The 22,084-nt window shown below is 41.4% G+C and overlaps 2 protein-coding genes across 10 annotated transcripts; one reads left to right on the top strand and one right to left on the bottom strand.

The window, feature by feature from the left end:
- Positions 1-3: 3 nt before the first annotated feature.
- Positions 4-12,379, top strand: LOC118300242. Of its 7 annotated transcripts, XM_035626614.2 has the most exons (9): positions 6-395; positions 844-946; positions 4,305-4,422; positions 4,526-4,684; positions 6,272-6,358; positions 6,469-7,172; positions 9,164-9,253; positions 10,376-10,523; positions 10,660-12,379. In XM_035626614.2, the coding sequence occupies exons 6-9, from the start codon at positions 6,891-6,893 to the stop codon at positions 10,857-10,859; spliced, it is 720 nt and encodes a 239-aa protein (XP_035482507.1). In that variant the 5' UTR covers positions 6-395; positions 844-946; positions 4,305-4,422; positions 4,526-4,684; positions 6,272-6,358; positions 6,469-6,890; the 3' UTR covers positions 10,860-12,379. The 7 variants fall into 7 exon arrangements, 6 of the variants coding, with proteins under 6 accessions (XP_035480812.2, XP_035482507.1, XP_035484056.1 ...); XM_035628163.2 differs by lacking the exon at positions 844-946 and having other exon boundaries at positions 4,339-4,422; XM_035625766.2 differs by lacking the exon at positions 844-946.
- Positions 2,487-21,572, bottom strand: LOC118298910 (carboxypeptidase Q-like). Of its 3 annotated transcripts, none has more exons than XM_047331894.1 (11): positions 21,508-21,572; positions 21,018-21,147; positions 19,965-20,180; positions 19,750-19,866; positions 19,456-19,663; positions 19,153-19,360; positions 15,055-15,166; positions 14,410-14,501; positions 13,732-13,827; positions 13,052-13,157; positions 2,487-2,986 (listed from the first exon to the last, which is right to left on the bottom strand). In XM_047331894.1, the coding sequence occupies exons 2-11, from the start codon at positions 21,145-21,147 to the stop codon at positions 2,826-2,828; spliced, it is 1,446 nt and encodes a 481-aa protein (XP_047187850.1). In that variant the 5' UTR covers positions 21,508-21,572; the 3' UTR covers positions 2,487-2,825. The 3 variants fall into 3 exon arrangements, with proteins under 3 accessions (XP_047187850.1, XP_035478428.2, XP_047187844.1); XM_035622535.2 differs by having other exon boundaries at positions 21,434-21,556; XM_047331888.1 differs by lacking the exon at positions 21,508-21,572 and adding an exon at positions 21,291-21,378.
- Between the last annotated feature and the right edge of the window lie 512 nt (positions 21,573-22,084).

Genomic DNA, 22,084 nt, shown 5'->3' with positions numbered 1-22,084 from the left:
TGAGCGACATGTCAACAGACCGGAGCGTGCAGAGGGGAGAGACCCGAGATGATGATGATTCCACAATGTCTGTGCACGACTTTTGCCGTTTTTGTGAGAGAAATTTAAAAATATCGGGCACTTTTAGTCACTCGACTAAAATTTTTGAAAAAAGCCCCAAAACCACAGTCTTTGACCGACTCGTGGAGATCGGGTTGACGCTGAAAAAAACTCCGGAACGGTCTCGACGAATTTGTAACAAGTGTGTCACCACACTGACCCGATTGGAACGTGATTTGACAGTGTTCAGGAGATGGGCGGACAGGGAAGATGCAAATAGCTCCACGGGAGAAGGAGGGTCGTCATCGGGAGGATCTTCAACCCCACGCCGGGAGACGGCTCCTTCCGGAACACAGGTGAGCTGCTTTTTTAAATGTGTGTTAAGCGTCTATGGGGTTTGTCTGAGGTGCCTGTCGACCCACAAACTGTTAAATAAAACCAGCCAGTCCTCTTGTAGTGGGCTGACTACATCACACAGCGAGGCTCTGAACCAGCGGTTCACGTTTCCCTCCAACAGTAACGTAATAAGCAGGGCGCTGTTTGGTTAGCCCCGCCCACACGCGCTCTGAACTTCCACCCAGGACTCCCGAGCAAGTGTCGACGGATCTGCCGCAGCGTCATGTCCAGAAAATCTAAGAACTTGTGCTCTGTTACCGGCTGCGCAGGCCAACACATATCACTACACCGACCCCCAACCTCAGAGGACGTACGAGCTGTGTGGCTCAAGTTCATTTATCACGGAAATGTCCCAGATTCCTATGGCAAAAACCTGCTAGTGTGTGCGAACCACTTTCTACCTGACAGCTTTACCAACCTGGGTCAGTACAAGGCCGGGCTGGCGGGAAAACTCTGCCTAAAAGAGGGATCGATACCAACAGTGCGTGGCGATGCTACAGGGGAGGGACATGTAAGTATTAAAGACTGTGTGTTTCTGTAGCCGTTTAGCATCGGCTAATGCTAACTGCTGAGGTAAACACCACGTGTCCTTCTTCTTGAGTTTTTTTTCCGGCGGTTGCCAAACAACAAATTGGCGTATTAGCGCCACCAACTGGTGTGGAGTGTGTATCAGCATCTCACGTTTCTCACAAATGTTTCAAAAAATAAACGAATTGCAAAAATAATAGAGTAAGGAAAATAAATATAAAATATTTACATGAAATGTTAATAGTGCAGGCACTTACCAGTAATTTACAAAATTCAAAATTAGTAAATTTAAAAAATTTAAAAAACACTCATATCTTCTCAATTACAATTAGTTTGTCTAAGGCCCTGCAATAGGATTTGATAAGGCTCATTTGAGTTCTTTTTTAGAATATCTATTAGATTAAAACTGTACTTTTATCTTTCGGATTTTTGAGTCAGATCACATTGTGTTGTTAGTTACTTGCAGTCGGCTGGTGTTATGACACAACTGGTTTCCGTACCTAGCAGTTGTGGTCAGCATCTTTCAGCAGATTCGTCGTTCAACAATCATAGAGGCAGGGAGCATTAAGGGCCTTGCCTAAGGGCCCACACTGGACCTGGAATCGAACCCTGACCTTCTGTATCAAAATAAGCAGTGTAGCCCACTATACCAGCTGCACACATGCACAGCAAAATATGCAAGAATTAAATTCCCCCTCAAAATCTTTGTGCTTGTTGACATTCTGAAAAGTTCTGCATTGATCAAGGCTCATAAATTAGCCACAATGTCGTCTATTGTCTCACGAATGCTAGCGCTGACAGTGGGTGCTCCCTTTTGGATTTCACCGTTGGTTCTATCTCACTGTAGACTCTTCACGTCACATCGCTTTTCTCCGTTTAAAAATTAAAAAGTCAGAGGTGTGTGTGTGTGTGTGTGTGTGTGTGTGTGTGTGTGTGTGTGTGTGTGTGTGTGTGTGTGTGTGTGTGTGTGTGTGTGTGTGTGTGTGTGTGTGTGTGTGTGTCAGTCAGTGTTTCTACACTAAAACAACTGTCTGTGTGTGAATCACGGTTAACAGCATGAGAAAGAGCTCACCAGACACCAAAATCAACACAGCTTTGTTTCAACACATACACACACATACATGCATCTGTGTTTTCAAAATGACTATCTGCGTTGACTAACCCTGACATCACACAAAAGGAAGCTGACTTATCAGTTCTTGGAGTAAAGCGATCCCAGCTCTGTGTGTTAAATCTCGTGCATCAGTCTGCGTGGCGCCTCCAAAATGAAGAATTATCTACTTCCTCTCCTCCTCTTTTTCTTGTACTCTGATAATTTTTTTCATCCATCATGAACCTTCAGCTTCTTTATTCCTCCTCCTCCCCATAATGGAAACAACCACGTAGTGTTGTATACATCTCATTATGTCCTCATCTTCCCCTTTCTTTGTTCAAAGAAACTCCATGAGCAAAAACTGAAAGCATTACATCATTAAAGCAGGTGGGGGGGGGGGGAAGTAACTGCATGAAACAAGGACTCATAATTGATTGTTGATAAAGTTTATGGAATAAAGTTTTACAGAATATTACATAAACATGACAAAAAATGTGCTAAGACTCAGTTAAGCACAACGTAGGCAAGAATTGTAACACCTAAATAATTTACCACGATAATCTGGTGAACAATTTAACAAACACACAGCTTTAAAAATGAGTTTGTTCCTTTAGTTAAGGGAATACTGGAAACTAAACCTGAAAAAATCCATCTCAATTATTTTTCTATTCTTGTATCATCTCTGTTGTCTTATGTGTTTTGGAATCAACCGGCGGTTCAGAGTGATCAGCTTGTCCACCGCAGGCTATGACTCCTTTGCGCAGACTGGCTACCTATGCAGCATGTCCTGCAGGTCGGCCACGACATAGGCAACAACGGCCCACAATGCCGAGCAGAGGTTCATGTCCTGAGGGTCCTGAACGCTCATGGTATCACCCTCACTGTGGTGGAACCAAAAGTATCGACTGTCTGCCACATGGAGGCTGGCCCCTAGATGAGATGGAGAGAAAGGAAGATGAACTGTTACACTCGACGTTGGACGCTCAAGAGTCATCTGTTCACACAATCTTAAATTCTAGGTCATTCAATTTCACCTGAAAAGAAACATCGTCACTTGTGCACAAAAAGTGAACACATTTCTTAGCCTGTCTGATCCTGTAGCATGTGAACAATAACTAAATCCACTGAGTGAAGGAAGAAAAACTGCTACTAGTCTTGGTTAAAACAACTTTCACTACTCAATGTAGTGTCTGTTCATTGACTCACTCTTCAGACTATTGGACATGCTTAGCTTTGCTGATGTATTGGATCTGATATACTTCAATCCTTATAAGTGGACCTTGAATTTCAATTGTTTGCTTGTATGGTAAAATAAATAGAAGTCTAAATATATTTGTACGGTCGGGAATTAATTTTCATGCATCATTTTAAATGGACGTTTAAAAAAATGCCAATGGATGCGTCTGACGAATGAGCAAACAAAACCTGTTATTAAAGCCCATGTGAATTAAATAGAAAGCCCTGTGGAAATAGTTAGAGCTTTAAATTAAATTTCTTTTTGAAGATTTTTTCCCCTGCCAATCCACCCTCTATTCCAGGAGATGGCAGTGAAGCACTAATAATAATTATAACAATAATAATAACGACTGTAAACTAATCCACAGAAGTTGAAGTCAGTTTGTTTTGGATTTTAGCATAGACTGTAAATAAAAATGGACGTAGTCACTGGGTCCGGAAAATTAGGCCAATGGGGAAGTGCCTGAAGCCTGTATCCTCTACAGGTTCTGTTTATTTTAGTTCTTTCACCAGTCCAACACAAATCATTATCATCATTTCAAATAAAGCAAAATATATGTAAAATTATTTTCTTTAAAAATTAATTTGCATTCACCAGTGAGTTCTACTAAGCTACCGTTGAAGGCTTTAAACTGTTACCTGTGGTTGGCCTGGCCATATGTCAATCAGCCAATCAGAAGAGGAGCTCAGATAGACATAAAATGTTTTGTTACTCCACAGAGAAGCGTCACAGAGAAATACAACTATATTGAGATGGTTTTTGTTCCATAAAAACATAGTTTCATATGGAGATCAAAACTTCATCTTAGCTTATGTTAATGTTTTTTTATGAAGACAGATGAGTAAATAAATATATAGAAAAGTAATAATTATTTCAAGTTAAAGAAAAGCGGTATAAAGGAGCTTTGCGAAAATATAGTAAGAAATTTTTTTTACCTTTTTTTTGGTGTCATAATTTGTATCAAATGATATGTGTTTTGATAGTGTTGCTGTTTCCTGTGTTGTTGTTAAGGTCATCCATACTATTCCTTCTATCAAACACGTAGCCTGTCAGACGGACCCCCCTGAGAGAACATCAGCCGGCACACAACTATCAATGAAAACTCTGCAAAATCACGTCAGAAGTAAAGGTTTGTTCTCCTACACATTATCAAGTTGTATACGTATGAAATGTTTTTTCCTTTTTTTCTGTTGATTTAACTGACAGAATTGTTGATTTCTTTGTCCGTGAAGCTACCCAGACAACAGTGGCCAGCAAAGACTGTGGTGTTTGCACCCTCACCTTTCCCCTGGACAGTCCCATGTTGTTCCTACAACCAACAATTGCAAGGAGACCGTCAAAGAGACCTCGACTCAGCCTTACAGACGAGGAAGATGGCCCATCTGAATAGAGTAGGTGAATGGACGACTAAGAACACAAACTTGAATTAGGGTGTAAAGCACCACGAAAAAGTTGCCCCTGTTATGCAGAGATCACGCTTTATAATAAAGATGCAACTACAGTATTCCACCTCGAATTTGCTGGGTCAGGGTTAACATTTAGAAGGTACCTGTGCACCAGTGTGGGTTTTTGTGTTATGTTGTGAAATGGGCTTAACAGTCACTGAACTGATACCTTTTTTTTTATGTTGGTCTGATACACAACGCAATAGATGTCTTAATATACCTGAATCACCAGAATGGACGTAAAATCCCCAAAAAATCTACTGCCTTTAAAGTAGTCTCTTTCAGGATTGATTACAAAATCTCCCTACTCACCTATCAGTGCATCCATGGCAATGCCCCTCCCTACCAGAAAGATCTACTCTCACCACAAACCTCCTCACCCAACCTCCGCTCCGAAACAAAACCTCCACCCTTCACCCCTCCAGGACCAGGCTGCTCACCATGAAGGATCGAGCCTTCTGCTCAGCCGCTCATCGCCTGTGGAATTCCCTTCCAGACCACCTGAGGGCTCCACAAAGCATTCTCTCTTTTAAGAAGGGCCTGAAAACCTTTCTTTTTAAACAAGCATTCCCCTAATTTTTTGTACTTTTTCTTCCACCAATGTTTTTTTCTTTTTAAACCTATTTTTTATATTTCTTTTATCTTGTTTCTACTCTGTAGCACTTTGAGATTGCTTTTAGCAATGAAAAGTGCTCTATAAATGACATTTATTATTATTAGTATTATCTTTGAAGCCTCAGATCCTCTACAGAGAGTGTCTTCTCAGTTCATTGTTTTAAAAAGGGGATGTTTGTGGTCTTCCAGGCTGAAGGTTCAAATTTGTTTTCAGTTCTAATTTCTACAAGTTAAGAGTACAAGGTGATTTCACTTCAAACTAGATAAGAGGTGGAGTCTGGTTCATTTATTCTGTGAATGGACATTAAAATAATAATTCATTTTTGAGTCGAGCTGCTATGGCTTGGTATAATTTTTCACCTACTGCCCAACAAGGAATGGTTATTTGAAATCAACTGGTAGAACCGATGAAAACACCATTGAAATATTTGACAAAAAGTATGTAACGGTTGATAACGGTACTGGTAGGTCGATGTACTATACAGTGGAGGAAGTATTATATAGTTGTGCAAGTGTCTCGTCTACATCAAGGTTTGATCGTTTACAGTGAATGTGTTTTAGAAATGATAACAAGAAAGTGACAAGGACATCTTTCACATCGGTAAACTGTCAGCAGCTTTTGTAAAGCTGGATTCTGTATTTGATTATTCTACTAGCTACGTACAGAGGGGATTTTCTTTTCTTTATTTTTTTTTAATTACAGGAAAAACGCAGTGTAATAAAACAAGTGTCCATACATTTGACTGATTGTATGGTTATTACTACTTTGTTCATTGATGTAAGACTCAAATATAAGGTCAATCATAAGGTGTGGCTTGCTAAAGTACTGGGATGATGATGAAGTCAGAAGGCATTTCCATTCATTTCATGATGAACCAGATGCAATTGAGTGAAAAAATAAATTACCAAAATTTGCAGGCTACCAGATCGACTACCTCCCAGAGAGAACATCAGTCGCCACGCAACTATCCATGAAAACTCTGCAAAATCACATCCGAAGTAAAGGTTTGTTCCCCCTCAAATTATCAAGTTGTATGCATATTTTCCTTTGCTGTGCTCATCATTTTTTTTGCTGTCGATAACTGACATTATTGTTGATTTCTTTGTCCGTGAAGCTACCCAGACGAAAGTGGCCGGCAAAGACCGTGCTGTTTGCAGCCTCACCTTTCCCCTGGACAGTCCCATGTTGTTCCTACAACCAACAATCGCAAGGAGACCATCTAGAGACCTCGACTTACGTAGGGTTTTTTACCCTACACGTGTGTCAACGGACCCCTCCAAACGTCAGAGAAGGCCATCCTCTCTCTCTCTTTGTCGTGCTCCAACTTTCACAAAACGTGTGCTCAGGAGAGCAGCTCAGCTCGCGGGGCCTCGTCACGTCGCGAGGCTCCTGGGCCCGGCCTCGGCTCCTCCTGCAGGCGGGGCCACACGCCCGGAGCTCGGTGTGGTTCACTGAAACCTGCTCAACGTACCTCGCCGCGGCCACGTTTCATCTCCTCGCCAACATCGGCCCAACAACAACAACAACAACAACAACATGGCCAAGATACGCGGTTGCTCTGTCGTTGGTTGCAGAAACGGACACAGAAGTGTCCACATTCTCCCGCCATGCGAGGACCTGAAAACCCGGTGGATTCATTTCATTTTTAATGGAGACGTCCCCAAAACAATTGGCAAAATTTTGTATGTGTGCTCCAACCACTTCACCTCGGACTGCTTCAGCAACCAGGGCCAGTACAAGTTGGGGTTAGCGTCACAACTCAAGCTGAAGAGTGGATCCGTGCCCACAGTCCGGGAGACGTCGTCCAACTCGGGAGCTGTGAGTACAAGTTCTTCACTGTGCGCCGCAGCTAACGTGGCTGTGTTGTAGAGCACATTCCGTTGATGGAATACAGCACGACTGAAGGCCACTTTGTTATTTAGCGTTATAGCGGTAATATGGCCCCGCACTCGTGTTTTCATTGAGCTTCTTGTGAAACTTCAGCCCGGCGTTCACCGGCGTCATACCGGCGTTGTGACGCCAGTGAAGTTTCACAAGAAGCTCAGTGAAAACACGGGTACAGGTTATTAGAACTTCATCATTCATTATTTTTTCTTATTGGCATACAGTGTCTACTATGTACCCAAATGTTCAAGCAGTGCCTTCTAAATAGAGTAATTTTAACTATTGCAACATATTTCCGGTTAAGGACTCTTATTATGAAGGACAGAACGGAAGTGTTGGTAAAAATGTTGCTGACTTGATGCTATGTTGGAAATAAAGTGGATCGTTCCGTGAATGGAGTTTCCCGATTCTTTATTTCTGTAATTCTAAAGTATAGGGGACAGTCAAACGCTCGGTTATATAATAAGAGCCCTTAACCGGAAATATGTTACACTATCTTAATCAACGCAAATTAAAAAGAAATCCAGTCACTGAAATCAGAGACGAACAAGTTCCACTACTACACTATTTGCGTGATTTAAGACTCAAATATAAGGTCAAGCAAACGGTTTGGCATGCAAGAGTGCTGAGATGATAATGAAGTATGGAGGGCATCTGCAAACAAATACCAAAACTTGTCATGTATTTCTTAGCCAATCGCAATCGTCCTGGGTGGCGCTCAGCACGGCCAGCACAGGATGCAGCGGTGGTGCACTGGCAAAATAGTCTCGGGTGGGAATTAGTTTCGATGGAACATTCGCACGTGGACGGGCGACACTGTTAATAAAATGGCAAATGGAAACCCCACAAAAAGCAGTAGAACATGTGGACTATATCATCTATGTGAGACGACTTTATCTGATAATCCATTACTGCGCTCCACCATACCTCGGAACTCTGAGCTCGGAAGTCGGGCTTCCGAGTTCCGGGGTATAATGGAACGCAGCGTGTCGTCGAGGTGAAGCCCGCCCGCGGTCTATACTTTAAAACGGAGAGACATGTAATTCTTTCAGTTTCCCCATTCCTCTCGTGGGTTGAGTCGCATTGTTGTGTGTGTATGTAAAAGGTAAAAAGCCGAAAGTCCGCAGTAAAGGGAACTCCTCTCCCCGACCGAACACACGCCTGAGCTCGGAAACGGCTCGTTCGCAATCCCGCCAACACGTGAATTTAAAAGCCTGGCGGCGAGTCTCGCGCTCCGGACACAGTCAGGTAGGAGGCGAGGAAGACGCGTTCGGTCTCCGTATGGCCATGTCGGGGAATCGCTGCATTTTAAAGTGCGACGGCTCGTCCCCTCTGTATTTACTTCCGATGGACGACGAGTCGAAGAGTCGTTGGTTAAGATTCGTGTTCAACACCGTGCCCCAACAATACAGCGCCGGCCTGTGCCTGTGCTCCCGTCACTTCGCGGAGGACTGCTTCCTGAGCCGGCCAAAGGCCGCCGCTGGCTCCTCTAAACGTTTCCTGAAGTATGGATCAATTCCCACTTTGTGTGGCCCAACTCAACCCGTGAGTATGCTTCATCAGCTGTGGAGTCAGTGTGTTTGAAACGAGCAACGTTGCTGTGACCTGTTTGCTCATCAGATGCGGGTCCACTCATTCATTAAAACCGTGTGAGAAAATGGCGATTGTTTAACCGATCTCACCGTATTTGTATAAGTGCTCACATTTCTGATCGTCACAGGCCACCGTAACACGAGGCCTCTGCTAACTTTGCTTCAACTGGGGCTGTGTTCAAATAAAACCAATATATTGTGTGGGTGTGTACACGTGTTGTTTTTTTTGTGCGTGTTTACATACGTATGTGTCATCCAACTTAGAATGGGTGGAGATTGTTGTTATTTCATGCTAAATTATAATTGATTGTTTTATTTGCTCCTGTTTTCCAGATTTCACCAATGCTACCTGCAACAGTCCTGTTCCACGATGCGGGAAACCAATCGCAGTGTTATATATTGCAGCAAATAACGGTGGCAGAGGTAACATCACTGCATAGGACGTTATGTGTTTTACTGTCAAACTGGTTACTACAAATCTGTTGTTGTGTACAACCCACTCTCAAACCCTGCTCTACTTTAAGTAAAATTGATCCAAGTCACGAATCAAAACAAACTAGAGAACTGGCTATATTTTTTTCAGGATAACATATATTTATTTTTCCCAACACAGGCAACGTTAGTCTAGTTCAATTAAAAGAGTTGTGCTTCACAGCATCGCATGTAACGTTAGGTGTGTGTCTGTTGTTACCTGTCAGTAACACATTGTATTTCTTTGCAAGCGGCCATTTTCTACCTGATGAACATTCTGTCACACTTCAGTCAGGCAAATAGAGAAATTGCACAGTAACAACGTTACTTATTTGGAAGTTCAACCTCCATGTTCGCCCTTCATGGGCGATTCAATTGGGATTTCATCTAAAGTGGGTTGGGGTGAAAAAAGTACAAGCGTCCCTTTTGGCTTTCAGCATCCTAACAAGTAGCTCTGCTGCCTAAATCTGACAATCAAACTACGAGTGAAAAGGAAAACAATAAATTAAATTTGTCCAGAAATATTTTACAGGATTTGAACCCTTTTTTATTTTATTTATTTCTCCAATCCAACAACATACATAATCGTCATCAGTTCAATTTGAATGAATACTTTTTATAGGAAAATAACTGTATGTAAAAAGGTTCAAAATGTTCAGACAGTATTTTTTTCTTTTTTAAAAATTAATTTGCATTTACCAGTGAGTTCTACAAAGCTCAAGTTGTAGGGCTACATTCCGTTACCTGTGGTTGGCCTGGCCATATTTCACTCAGAAAACAGTCAGCCAATCAGAAGAGAGGTTCAGACTGACAAAATGCTCTGTTATTGTTAAAGCTCCACTGAGAACGGGATGTAAACCTATATTTAGATGTTTTTTGTTTAAAAGAAACAAATCTTCATATGGAGATCTAAACTTCAACTTGGCAAATGTTGTTTTATATGAAGACAGATATGTAACTAAATTTAAAGAAAAGTAAAAATTAAAATAAGTTTACTAAAAGCCGTAGTAGTAACAAAAAATTTATGTTTTTCAGTCTCATAATTTGTTGTATTAAATGATATTTGTTTTGTAGAATGTTGCTGTTCCTTCTGTTGCTGTTAACAGCACCCATAGTGTTCCAGCTATAAAACACGTAGCCTGTCAGACCGACCCCCCAGAGAGAAAATCAGCCGGCACACAACTATCTCTGAGAACTCTGCAAAATCGCATCAGAAGTAGAGGTTTGTTCTCCTACACATTATCAAGTTGTTCACGTTTGTAATGTTGTCATTTCCTTTGCCAAGTTTTACAAGTGTGCTCATGTTTTTTTTGCTGTCAATATAACTGACTGCATTGTTGATTTCTTTGTCCGTGAAGCTACCCAGACAACAGTGGCCAGCAAAGACTGTGGTGTTTGCACCCTCACCTTTCCCCTGGACAGTCCCATGTTGTTCCTACAACCAACAATCGTAAGGAGACCGTCAAAGAGACCCCGACTCAGCCTTACAGACGAGGAGGACGGCCCGTCTGAATGCAGCTCGTCAATTGTGGTTCATGAACCAAAGGATTCGACATGACTCTGAGGACACTTTCGTGGGTTAGAAGTCATGACTTTTCACTTTTTTCTATCTCCCAGAAACCTTTCCATGGAGAAGGGTTCGTGAATAGAACAATTAAGAAAACAAACTTGAATTGTGGTGAAAAGCACCATGAAACAGTCACCCCTGTTACAGAGATCCTGCTTTTCAATAAGGATGATACATTTCCGTCTTGAATAGACTGGATTAGTACCCAGATTTAGAGGGTACCTGTGCACCAGAGTGTTGTTTTATTTTTATGTTATCTTGTGAAATGGGCTTAACAGTAACTGAACTGATACTGTTTTCCTAATGGTCTTTTATGTTGGATTCCCTTTACTCCTCTGTCTGATATACAAAGGAAGTAAATGTCTTTATATTCCTAAAATCACCACAATGAAGACAATATGCCAAAAAAATACATTTCATTCAAAGTTGCTCCGCTGGAACTGTTTGTAATAGATTGTAATTGAGCGCTGTCTTCGTTCAATGTTCTAAAAAGTTTGTGGTCTTCCAGGCTGAAGGTCCAACAGCTATATGTTTTCAGTTCTTTTTTGAAAAACTTTTTTGAAAAACTTTCATACTTAAACTTGACAAGAGGTGAAGAAGATGGGTCATTTATTCTCTGCCATAACCATAAGAACACAGACATTATGGAGTTGAATTGAGTCAAACTGCTATGGCTCAGCATAGTTTTTCCCTATTACTGCTAAACAAAGAATGGTTATTCAAAATATACTGGAACTGGTGAAATATTTGACATTTGACACATGCACCGCTAAGGTTGATACTGGTTAGTCGATGTACAATACAATCAGTGGAAAAAATATTTTTTTACCATAAGCGTTGGTTTCAGCTCTGCGAGTGCATCATCCGGTTTGTTCATTTAGGGTGAATGTGTCTTGGAAATGAAAATGTGTGTGGGAAACTGAAGGTGCTGTGCCAGAGTGCAACCGGTAAACGGTCAGCAGCTTTATGTAAAGATGTAATCTGTTATATGGATTTTGTTATTAAACTAGCTATGTACAGAGGGGGGTTTTCTGTCTTTTTAACATGAATCATTTTGTTATATGTTTGGAGATATCATTTTTAAAATTGTCCCTCACAAACCAGACCCTGGTTGGCCAGGGCCATCCATCATTATATCTGGCAGATTTATTTTCGTCAAGGCTAACCCACACACTCTTGTAACAAAGAATTTGATGTTCAGCAGTTAAGGCTACATGACTAATCATAAATCTATTCATTAAGTGTAGCTATTTCCTTCCTTTCGGGAAGTGACAGCAACACATCTGAAATGTTCCCTGTTTTAAGATACGCAGACTCCCAGACTGATCCAGCAGATCAGCACACAGCAGAATAACGTTGGGAGTACAGGTTTGTAATCATATGTCGCGCAGTGCTTATGAAAATTAGCTACAATTTTCAATTATTTTAACAGCAATATTGTGTTGCTGCTCATTTAATGTATAATTTTATGCTCATTCATACTTTCAAATAAACAGTCACCACTGATAGAATTGCTGCTTTCTCTTGTCCGTCAGTTCTCCTGTTCAGGGTTTTAAAGTAGGAACATTTGTGCTCCTGGTTCTTATGTCCTAAAATATTCCGGTAATATATATATATATAACCCATTTTAAAAGTTATACAACACTATGTCGGTGTAAAATGCTATTTCACTTCCACAAAATAGACAGAGGCCGAGAACATGTCTGAACCACAAAGTCTCTACCAAAGCCACAGAGACACAGTCAGCTATTAAGTATATTTACCACATTGTTGGGGGTTCAACTGTTTTCACTATCAGCAATTCAGAAAACCCCTAAGTGCTAATCTAGCACTTAGTGGAATCTGCGTGTTTCAAAGACATTTTGCTTTTACAGAAAAGGAGGAGGAGGAAGAGGAGGCAGCTGTGCACGAAGGCTGGAAGCGTGAATAGTGTCAGTAGCCTCTCTAAAGCTCGATCAGCATTAGCGGAATTTCACTTGAGAAAATCTGCCCCCACTTCCCTATATACAGATATACATTAGTACACTATGCTATACAAAGTTAATGGAGGATGTGATTATGTCCATGCAGCACTTGAAAAAAGAGATCCAAGAAAAAAACAGAACCACAGAAATAAGGAAGAGTAATTTTCAATTTTTTTCCTTTTTTGCGCAACCAGTGTCAGACCGACAGAATAAACTGACCTGGTGCTCCTGCCTGCATCCATGGTGATATGTCGGTCCCCTCTCCGTGCGTCTCCAGTTTGGTTGTATTAATGGGAGCCAACAGTTTGACCACTTCCTCCATCACCTGTCGATTAAGACACAGCAAAGTGCGTCTAAGATCATCACACTGTCTGTGATACACCAGCGCTTTTTAAAACATAGTTCAACATTATATGACGCCATGCATAGTTCAAAAATGCATTTTTCAACGTATCTCTGCAAGCTATCGGACTATAGACACCAGCTAAAGCTTATATAGATTAAGTGATTTATGAGCTTATGGCGGGAATATGTCATCATGGCATCGCTATGAAGTCCAAAAATGACGTGAGACACAATCTACAGCTTATTTAGATTAACCAGCCATTTCTCATCATATGGTACAATGATGTCATTATGAAATGGTATTAGTACAATTTTAAAAAGTTGGCATTACCTAATTAGAGTATCCTCTGATGCTTTTCATTTGAAATATTGTAATTCTAATACTTGCATTAAATGGCCATAATTCAGATGGAAGACTAGAAGCCGATCAACATGACAGATACAGCATTGTTTTTCTGAATTTACCACCATCTGTGCTTTGCAGAATTCAGACTTTCAAACCTGTATAACTACTGATAATTGTGCGACAGTGTTGTTGTGTTTTTTAATCCAACCTCTCGTGCTGCGTCACTGCCGGTGAACTGCAGAGCCACCGGTGCGAATGTCCCCAAGTCAGACTCCATGACCAGGTCGAAGTTGGACAGGTTCACCTGGGCGGGGAGAGGACGTAGAGGACAGAGCGGACACAAGAAGTGAGACACCAAAATAGTATTTGCTTTGAATTTGAATTAATGGAAAACAATATAAATGTCATAAATTGAGAGCCACTGAAGTCTTAACGAGGATGTGTGAGGTCAAGGTAAAAATACTAGCACTTTCAAACCAAGATATATAAGCACTCAACCAACCACCAGGAGTTGCTGTTACTGCATTACCTGATTGAGGTCATTTAAATTTGAATTAAAGTACATCAAAAATAAGTTGACAGTCCATTGTGAAATTATGGTACATTGTGGAAAGTGGTAGAACAAAAAAATGCAGTAACCCTGTACCTCTGTTTTTGAGAGTGCAGATGAGGCTTGATAAGCAGGCAAATTATGACAGAAGGAAACTGTTTAGCTGTAGATTACTGTTTAGATCCTTTGCGCAGTCAAAAACCTGGTAGCTAGCCAAGGCCTCTCCTGTCCGCTGGAAATTATACACTTCTACGCTCAATGTGTTACAACCCTTCTTACTTCTCACTAGCAGGAACCACTGTACTACCGCAGAACTGCAGTAAAAGCAGACAGTACCTTGTGGAGATCATAGTACTGCTGCGCTCCGACTCCACCCTGCTCCTCAGCTGTCCACAGCACTGCTCGTAGGGTTCTCCTTGGACGCAAACCTAGGAACAGATGAGACAACTTAACGCACATGTAGATGAAATATATACAGAATGGGGAAGATAAAATCTCCACGTATTACTATTGAAGTTATTTTCTTTAAAACTTGTAATACAGGGCTAAAGTTTCTTGTATTTCTGACTAAATGTTCATTGTTTGGGCCTCATGCTCTTGGTTGAATGAACCGGTCCCTTCACAGGCTGATTCATTCAGAACACTGCACAGCATAACAGAGTCTGTTTCCGAATGATACTCTACAAACAGTTGGAGGAAATTACTGTTTACAGTCTGAGGAATTGTTTAGTGATTGGTCCCTAAGTTTGGAACTGAATACTCTACTTCCCTCTTCATGGTATTCATTCACTGGCTGTTGGAGATCATTGAATCACCAGTATAGACGTTTTTTTCTCCCTTGCTCGTGTATTTTCACTGCTTTTTTGCTTTTATACTTTGTCCTACCATCGTCATTACCAACATTTTCTTCTTGCTTCTGGGCATTGTCATATACTGTATTATGTGCTCGCCTCTACGGTACGTCTGCCTACTGTACATCACCTAAGTCCTTGATGAGGGACAAGGCCTCCCAGGAAATCATGGCTCCACCTCCGTCATCCATAGCACCCTGGCCCACGTCCCAACTGTCCAAATGACCACTCAGTAGGACGACCTGGCAGATTGGACAGACAAAAGAGGCATAATAGAGAAGAGAAATTGAGAGTGCAGAAGGACAATTTTCCCAGGTGTGTATCCGTGGCAACGTGACCATTTGTCTGATCTGACTAGTAAAAGACAAGTAAAAGAGAATTTCAAAAGGCAGTACCATCAAACCCATAAAACACACAAATATGACTAATATTTGACTTGGGTTTATTTTTTATTATCAGCAAGAACAGAAAAACAGACTCATAAAAACAGGACGACAAAAACACCCCCCCGTTTCCAGGAAATTTTAGGGGGGAGAATCCAGTCAGAGGGGGGTTCATGACCTGATGTTCCAGGTTACGAAACATTTTCTGACCTTATCAAGGTCTGACTGGACAATGACCCAGAGGATAGCCTTTCCATTAAAATAAAAACATTTCCCCCAGTAGACAGCATTCTTTAAAAAAAAAAAAAAAAAAGGAAACTTGTTTCTTTCTTTCTCTCTACTTAGACCTGAAGGTTCTATTAACATTCGTGTAAAATGTGCAGGTCACACATGCTTTTAGCATGAGGTACTAATAACATCAGCTGGGAATATAAGAGATACCCAGTGATTTAACACAGACACGAAAACACACACAGATATGCTCCTGTGTGAAAGATCCATGAATCACCAGAGTTGTTTTGCAATAGGACCCTTCTACCTCTAAATCCAACATTTAGGTTTTCCATGTAAGGGTTTGTCCCAGGTTACCGCATGAACCAGAGATTTTACAATGCAAAGTTTGGAATTTCCCCATAAACATACCAATCTGGCAATAATTCAGGCCACCGGCCGTGTTGAAGTATCAGGATATTGAAATTTGGGGATTATCTTTTATTTCTATTCTTCTTACAGTGGTTAACCTCAGAAAAATCTTCATATTAATACACGTCCTCTCTTATTATTAAGAGGTACAGTTAACTGACTAGAATTGTATTCAGTCTGTTTATAGCCAATTTGACAACTAAATACATTGCCGTCGACATAGTTTAAATCACGAGAGACAAAAATAGATGTTTTACATGTTGCTCAATGTCGTTTAGATGGGAATACAGAAACCACTCTTTCATCCATGTCAATGGCAGGGTTATATGCACAGTCTACATCCGGTGAGTTAGACTAGGCATAATCAGATAAGTCAGATAGGAAATGTTGAAGCTGAGTTAGTGGGAAAAAAAAATCCAAGCAACTCATCACTCTCAAATGACTCTGACAAGTCCTGAAAAGCCGTGGAAACTGTGGAAATGACTCACTAAACCTCAAATGAAAACACACACACACACACTTCTAAGCAAGTCACTGAGCCAGAGATTATGTCAACCATGCCTTGCGTTTCATTTCCCCTTTCTTTAATAAGGTACCAAGAATTTGTTCCCAGATCAAAATAGTAACAAGTGACATCAGCGATGTTCCTCTCTAATCCAAGTCTCCTGACTGATTTTTCAGTTATCTCTTCTCCACTTTTTTCCCCCAAACAGATTCAACCGTAGAGGCTGCAGGTTCTAAAGTGCGTCACTTTGACTACACACACTGGGAACTGCTGATATTTGTGGACATAATGACATTAATACCACACAGACCACGTTTGAACTCTCGGTTAGCAGTCAAAGTGAGGAATCTTATGTTCCGCCATCTGGGACTTTACTGTGATGACATGATGTCAGCAGGCCTAATATTTGCAGGCTCAAGAGGCAGTGAGGAAGTAAAGGCTTACAACACACACACACACACACACACACACACACACACACACACACACACATTTCAGTCACATTCTGGGAAAAAATCCCAATGGAAACATGATTAGCCTGCATCTGCCAACAAAATGTATTTTGTTAGATATTACATTGCGTACAGCGTTCTCTGTACCAAAAGCAATATGCACTCTTCCTCAGTGCTGTCATGTTCCAAAAATTGTATTTCCTGCAAGGGGAGGTTCATTGATTCCTGATTTTACTTTTGAAGCTCTTTGGGAAGCAGTTTCTGCTAAAGTTACAAAAACTGCTATATAAACAACATTTCTTATTATTTTAGTAAAAACAATATTTACAATAAAACTCCAGGAAACCTCTTCTTACATACACTTTATTCAGAACACCTGATATCAGGTCAGGAGCTTCAGTTGATGCTCAAATCAAACATCAGAATTGGGGGAAACTGTGACCTAGGTGACTTTGACTGTGGCATGATTGTTGGTTGCCAGACAGGCTGGTTTCAGCATTTGTGAAACTTTTGATCCAATGGGAATTTCACCACCACAACCGTATCTAGAGTTTATTCACAACAGTGCAGAAAACAAAAAACCTCCAGTGAGCAGCAGTTCTGCAGATGGGAACACTATGTTGATGAGAGGGGTCAGACAAGGCAACGGTTACTCAGATAACCACTTTTTGAAACGGCATTGAGCAGAGAAGCATCTCAGAGTGCACAACACGTTGAACCTTGACACGGATGAACTACAACAGCCAAAGACCATATCTGGTTCCACTCCTGTCAGCCGACGGAAATCTGCGGCTGCAGCGGACACAGGGTCACCAAAACTGGACAGTTGAAGACTGGAGAAAATGCAGCCTGATGAATCTGGGTTTCTGCTGAGGGGCTACAGATGGTAGGGTCAGAACTTGGCATCAACAGAATGGAGACATGGGCAGTCTGGAAGGTTGCTTATTGTTTCTGACCGTGTCTATCTCTTCATGGCCACAATTGACCATCCTCTAATGGCTACTTCCAGCAGGGTAATGCTCCATGTCACAAAAGCAAAAGTCAAACTGGTTTCATGAACATAAACAGTGAGATCAGTGAATTTCAGTGGAATTTTTAAGGCGCTCCAGTCACAAACAGAGAGAAGCTGCATACTTTTGTGTCTCATCCGTTAATCGGGTTAAACCTGCTAGACACCTCTGGGTCCTTGCCCAGATATAGGCAGGAGCGGGTGTGTGACACTTCCACTGCTGAGCTGCAAGCTGGGTCAAATAATGTGTTTTATCTCTGCAATTGACGGGCTTCTGACTGAGAGCAGGGCATATTTTACCATTTCATTCTATGACTGAGGAGACTGCTAAAGTAGTCTTGTCTGTCAAACTAACAACCTGCCTAGGGCAGACCACACATTCTGCACAGTGCATATTAGAATCAGATTAAGTTTACACATTAACACAGCTGATTATTCACACCAGCCTGACGATGAAAACCAAATACTGAGTGATTGTAGATGGCTGTACTTGCAGCACTGGAAAAAAATAGACACCACACAATGAAAATTCACATTCGCTCTGTTTGCTTACATTAACACGTGTTCACAACTGACAACTCCGTTCATACCGTAAAAGGATGGCTTGATTTCAGCAGGCCTATAATTTCCGTTGAGTTGTTTATACTGGGCCAATGGAGGGGAAAAAATGCAGTGATCTCGGAAAAATGCAGTAACATTGGGTTTGTAATTTATATAAATCGTTTCATGTGGTCAGAGTTTAGGTATTCATTGATGTGGCAATATTTTATGGGAATTTTCAAACCTTCCAATTCCTGGATTTTTTTTCCAGAACTTCAAAAACACAACAACATTTAAAAAAGGTGAATAGTTTGTTCATACAATGTTGTGTTTCCATAGAAACCCACTTTATACTAAATAACTTAGGATGACAGCTCTCCCTTTTTCCAGCTGAGCCAACACACACACACACACACACACACACACACACACACGGGGGCAAAATAAAAGCCGACTAAATATCTGTGTGAATATCAGGAGTCAGCAAAAGAGATTACAACATTCTCTTTCTCATCAAACCAAGGAAAGGACAAAGAGAAAAAAAAATCAAGAGTAAGACAGTCAGAAAGAGTCTTTCTTCCAAAAATGCAATTATTTACTGAGAGGACTTGCTCAACAGATTTACCCATTAACTAAAACAATTGAAAGTCAAGATAAACGACCAAGACCGACAGGGACACAGGTGAGTGAGTGCTACCTGCTCCGGGTGCTGCCAGCCTCTTATTTCAGCCACTGTGTTGAAAGAGTCGGCGTCCGGCAGAGTCTTGGCACCCATCGTGAGTCTGACTACGATCTTCTGCCCTCTCTGCGCCATGCGCGACATCAGCTCTGCATCCTCCACGGTGATACAGGCTGTAGGGACGCGCTTCACTCCGTCCTGGTAGTCCTGCCAACCTGTGTGGGGACTACAGAGGGGAGGCACACAAGATAGAAATATTCATATTTGACAAAAAACTCTGAAGTGCCAGTCTCAGTTATTTCTCACAGACAAACAAGATACCTGTTAATAGAGAACGGAGTGACAGATCGAATGAGAGAGGCCACAGCTCCCACTCTACCTGCCTCTGAGGCACCAAACGCACGGTAAGCCACCGTCTCCCCGTAGCTGACAAATGGCTGGTTGAAGACTACAATCTTGCCAACTGCCTTGCCAGCTCTGCGCTTCAGTTCATCAAAAGAGCGAACCACTAACACTTCTGCCTGGATACCTGCAGAGACAACAGGGAGACAGTGAGGAGTGAAAGGGACATGGATGCAGAGGAAAACGCATTAGAGCAATTTTATATAGTTTTACCTTCAGGTGGTGTTCCTACACTGCTGCCCAGTCCCAGTATAGACAGACTTTTGGCCCTTGGCATGATCATCTCTGCACTCTCGTCCCCTCTCACCCAGTGTGGGATTTTAACAGGCTCTGTTGAAGGAAACCACAGGGGAGGACACACTGCTTTTTACAGATCCTTTGATATGAGCACATTGAAAACGCGTTTTGGCTGCAGTGCACACACTCACCAAGATGGACATCCAATCCATCCTGCATCATAGCATTGTACATGTATTTGATAGCCATCTCCAGGTTGTGTGAGCCACTGACACGGTTCCCCACGGCGTCGGTGAAGTCGGCCAGCCTTCTGTAAGAGCGGTTCTGGGCAGCACCGAACACAGCCAGGTCAATGATCTGTTTTGCCACTTGGGCGTAGCCTGCTACCTCTGCTGCTGCATGTGCGGCTGGGTTCACACCGAAACACAGGAAAAAAAATTCAGGTTGTTCATCCCTAAGTCTCTCCTCAGAAGAATCTCTAAACTTTTTAGGAAATCTTCTAAGATAAAGATTCAAAACCAGTGAATACTGGGGCTTTCTTTTATCCAAGCTGTTGAGGAATTTCTGTCTATTCTCTCTAAGAAACTCTAAAGATGAGTATTCTCAGGCACCAAGCAAGGTCATCTTATCTATGATAAGGTGAAACAATCATTGAGCTGATGTCTCACTCAAGGTGTCATGGTCACGGGGAGATGACGACATTACTCAAAGCTAAATACACTACAGAGACCGGGGATGGGCAGACTATCTTGGGACGCCCAACACTGTGAACCTGTTGATCTGTGTAGCGAACCAGAAGTCTCCTCAATATTGAGCTCTTATAATAAATACTTCTGCTTAAGACATCCACGGTTTTCCGTCTTCCTGAATCAGCATCCACTCCATCAATTATTCGATTTCACAAGCCCCCAGTACGAATGCTTAGACAAAGTACTGTTGAACAGTTAGACTTTTCATACGATCCACTAGTACGCACCACATTCATGAGTCATTCAATAATTAAGGCTGGAATGGCAATATGTTATAATTTAAATGTATTTTATTTAAATGTAATAGCTGGGGCAGGGTCATTTTCAACCATCATAATCTGTAAATTATAGGGTGGGAATTTGGCACCACTAACCCCTAAGTCTAACCACTTGATTTCTTTTATATGTTGAAAGAAAACAAGTGAGGACAGGCAGATTTTCATGCACAGGCCTTTAGTGTTATCTAAATTGCTGACGACAGTAGAGACTGAATACCTTTCCTTGCAGTGTCATTGGATGCAGCCATTGAACTCGTGGGCCGAGCAAAGTGATGGTGACAGTCACACAGAGACAGAAACGTGAAGAGGAGGAGGAGGAGGAAGGGCCGTCTCCCCTCCCCAGTCATCTGTGGACAAAGGAACATCAGTGTGGTTATAAATAATCTAATGAAATCTGGCCAAATAAACCAATGCAGGGAAATTCCCTGTAATAAAAAAAAGCTACACATAATTGATCCCACAATGCTACAAATTCTACAGCATCACTGACTCGATCTTGGGTTAAGAAGATTCCCCATGTTGTTGTTGTTTTTATGTTACGTTGTTAACTTGCGGTTTTCATAAGACGTAAAACGTTACGTTGTGATGATACAACCTGATTTGAAACGTCCGTAAAATAACACAAACACGAACCCTGTGTCTCTGTTACAGTTGACGTTAAGAGACTGTATCTGGAAGAGAAATCCAATTGTAAACAAAAGACTCACGACTTGAACTCAGGAATGTGAACTCCGCTTCCGTCCTCGTGACTTCAGCGAGCGTGGAAAGGTACATTTCCGGTCTGCTGGTTTTCACAATAAAAGCATCACCTTTAAGAACAAAATGAAAATAAATATAAATATACATGAACAAAATTGAACGAATATAACGATAAATAAGCCATAACATTTTATGATTGTAATTAAATCTATTGAAACATTTCGACGATCAAACTGTGGATACAGTTCAATTAGTTGAGGCAGATTTTGTCAGCTACTTTATATTTTGACCTTATTTTGAACTTTGAGTTGCATTTTTTTCTCCCCCGTTTAAATGTCCAGAAGAGGAATATCAGTTCTGGGCTACATATGGTATATTCAAAATTACATACCCAACACTTTGCTCATCTGTTGTTTCAAAAATACACTTAGGTAACACAAATGTAGACAAAACTTTATATCGATTTCCATGTGCAAACCCAGCACAAATCTAGTGTTGAGTTTTTACACAATGTCAATGCACAGAATGAAGGGGAGATTTTTTTATGGATAGGGAAATAATCAAGAAAACAACATAGCTGGATAT

Source organism: Scophthalmus maximus, chromosome 1 (genome assembly GCF_022379125.1).
Source record: "Scophthalmus maximus strain ysfricsl-2021 chromosome 1, ASM2237912v1, whole genome shotgun sequence".
Lineage (NCBI taxonomy): Eukaryota > Metazoa > Chordata > Actinopteri > Pleuronectiformes > Scophthalmidae > Scophthalmus > Scophthalmus maximus.
The sequence above is the reverse complement of the archived record's forward strand: the minus strand, read 5'-3'. Positions and strand labels throughout refer to the sequence as shown.

What these genes read in the sequence shown, in the direction of transcription:
- LOC118298910 (XM_047331894.1), bottom strand. Translation starts at nt 21,147, where the DNA reads ATGACTGGGGAGGGGAGACGGCCCTTCCTCCTCCTCCTCCTCTTCACG. An exon ending in TGGATTGGATGTCCATCTTG is followed by an intron (nt 19,867 to 19,964) that starts GTGAGTGTGTGC and finishes TTCCTTCAACAG; the next exon opens with AGCCTGTTAAAATCCCACAC. An exon ending in ACTCCGTTCTCTATTAACAG is followed by an intron (nt 19,361 to 19,455) that starts GTATCTTGTTTG and finishes TCCCCTCTGTAG; the next exon opens with TCCCCACACAGGTTGGCAGG.
- LOC118300242 (XM_035624919.2), top strand. Translation starts at nt 9, where the DNA reads ATGTCAACAGACCGGAGCGTGCAGAGGGGAGAGACCCGAGATGATGAT. An exon ending in CGGCTCCTTCCGGAACACAG is followed by an intron (nt 396 to 843) that starts GTGAGCTGCTTT and finishes TCTACCTGACAG; the next exon opens with CTTTACCAACCTGGGTCAGT. An exon ending in ATGCTACAGGGGAGGGACAT is followed by an intron (nt 947 to 4,338) that starts GTAAGTATTAAA and finishes TCAAACACGTAG; the next exon opens with CCTGTCAGACGGACCCCCCT.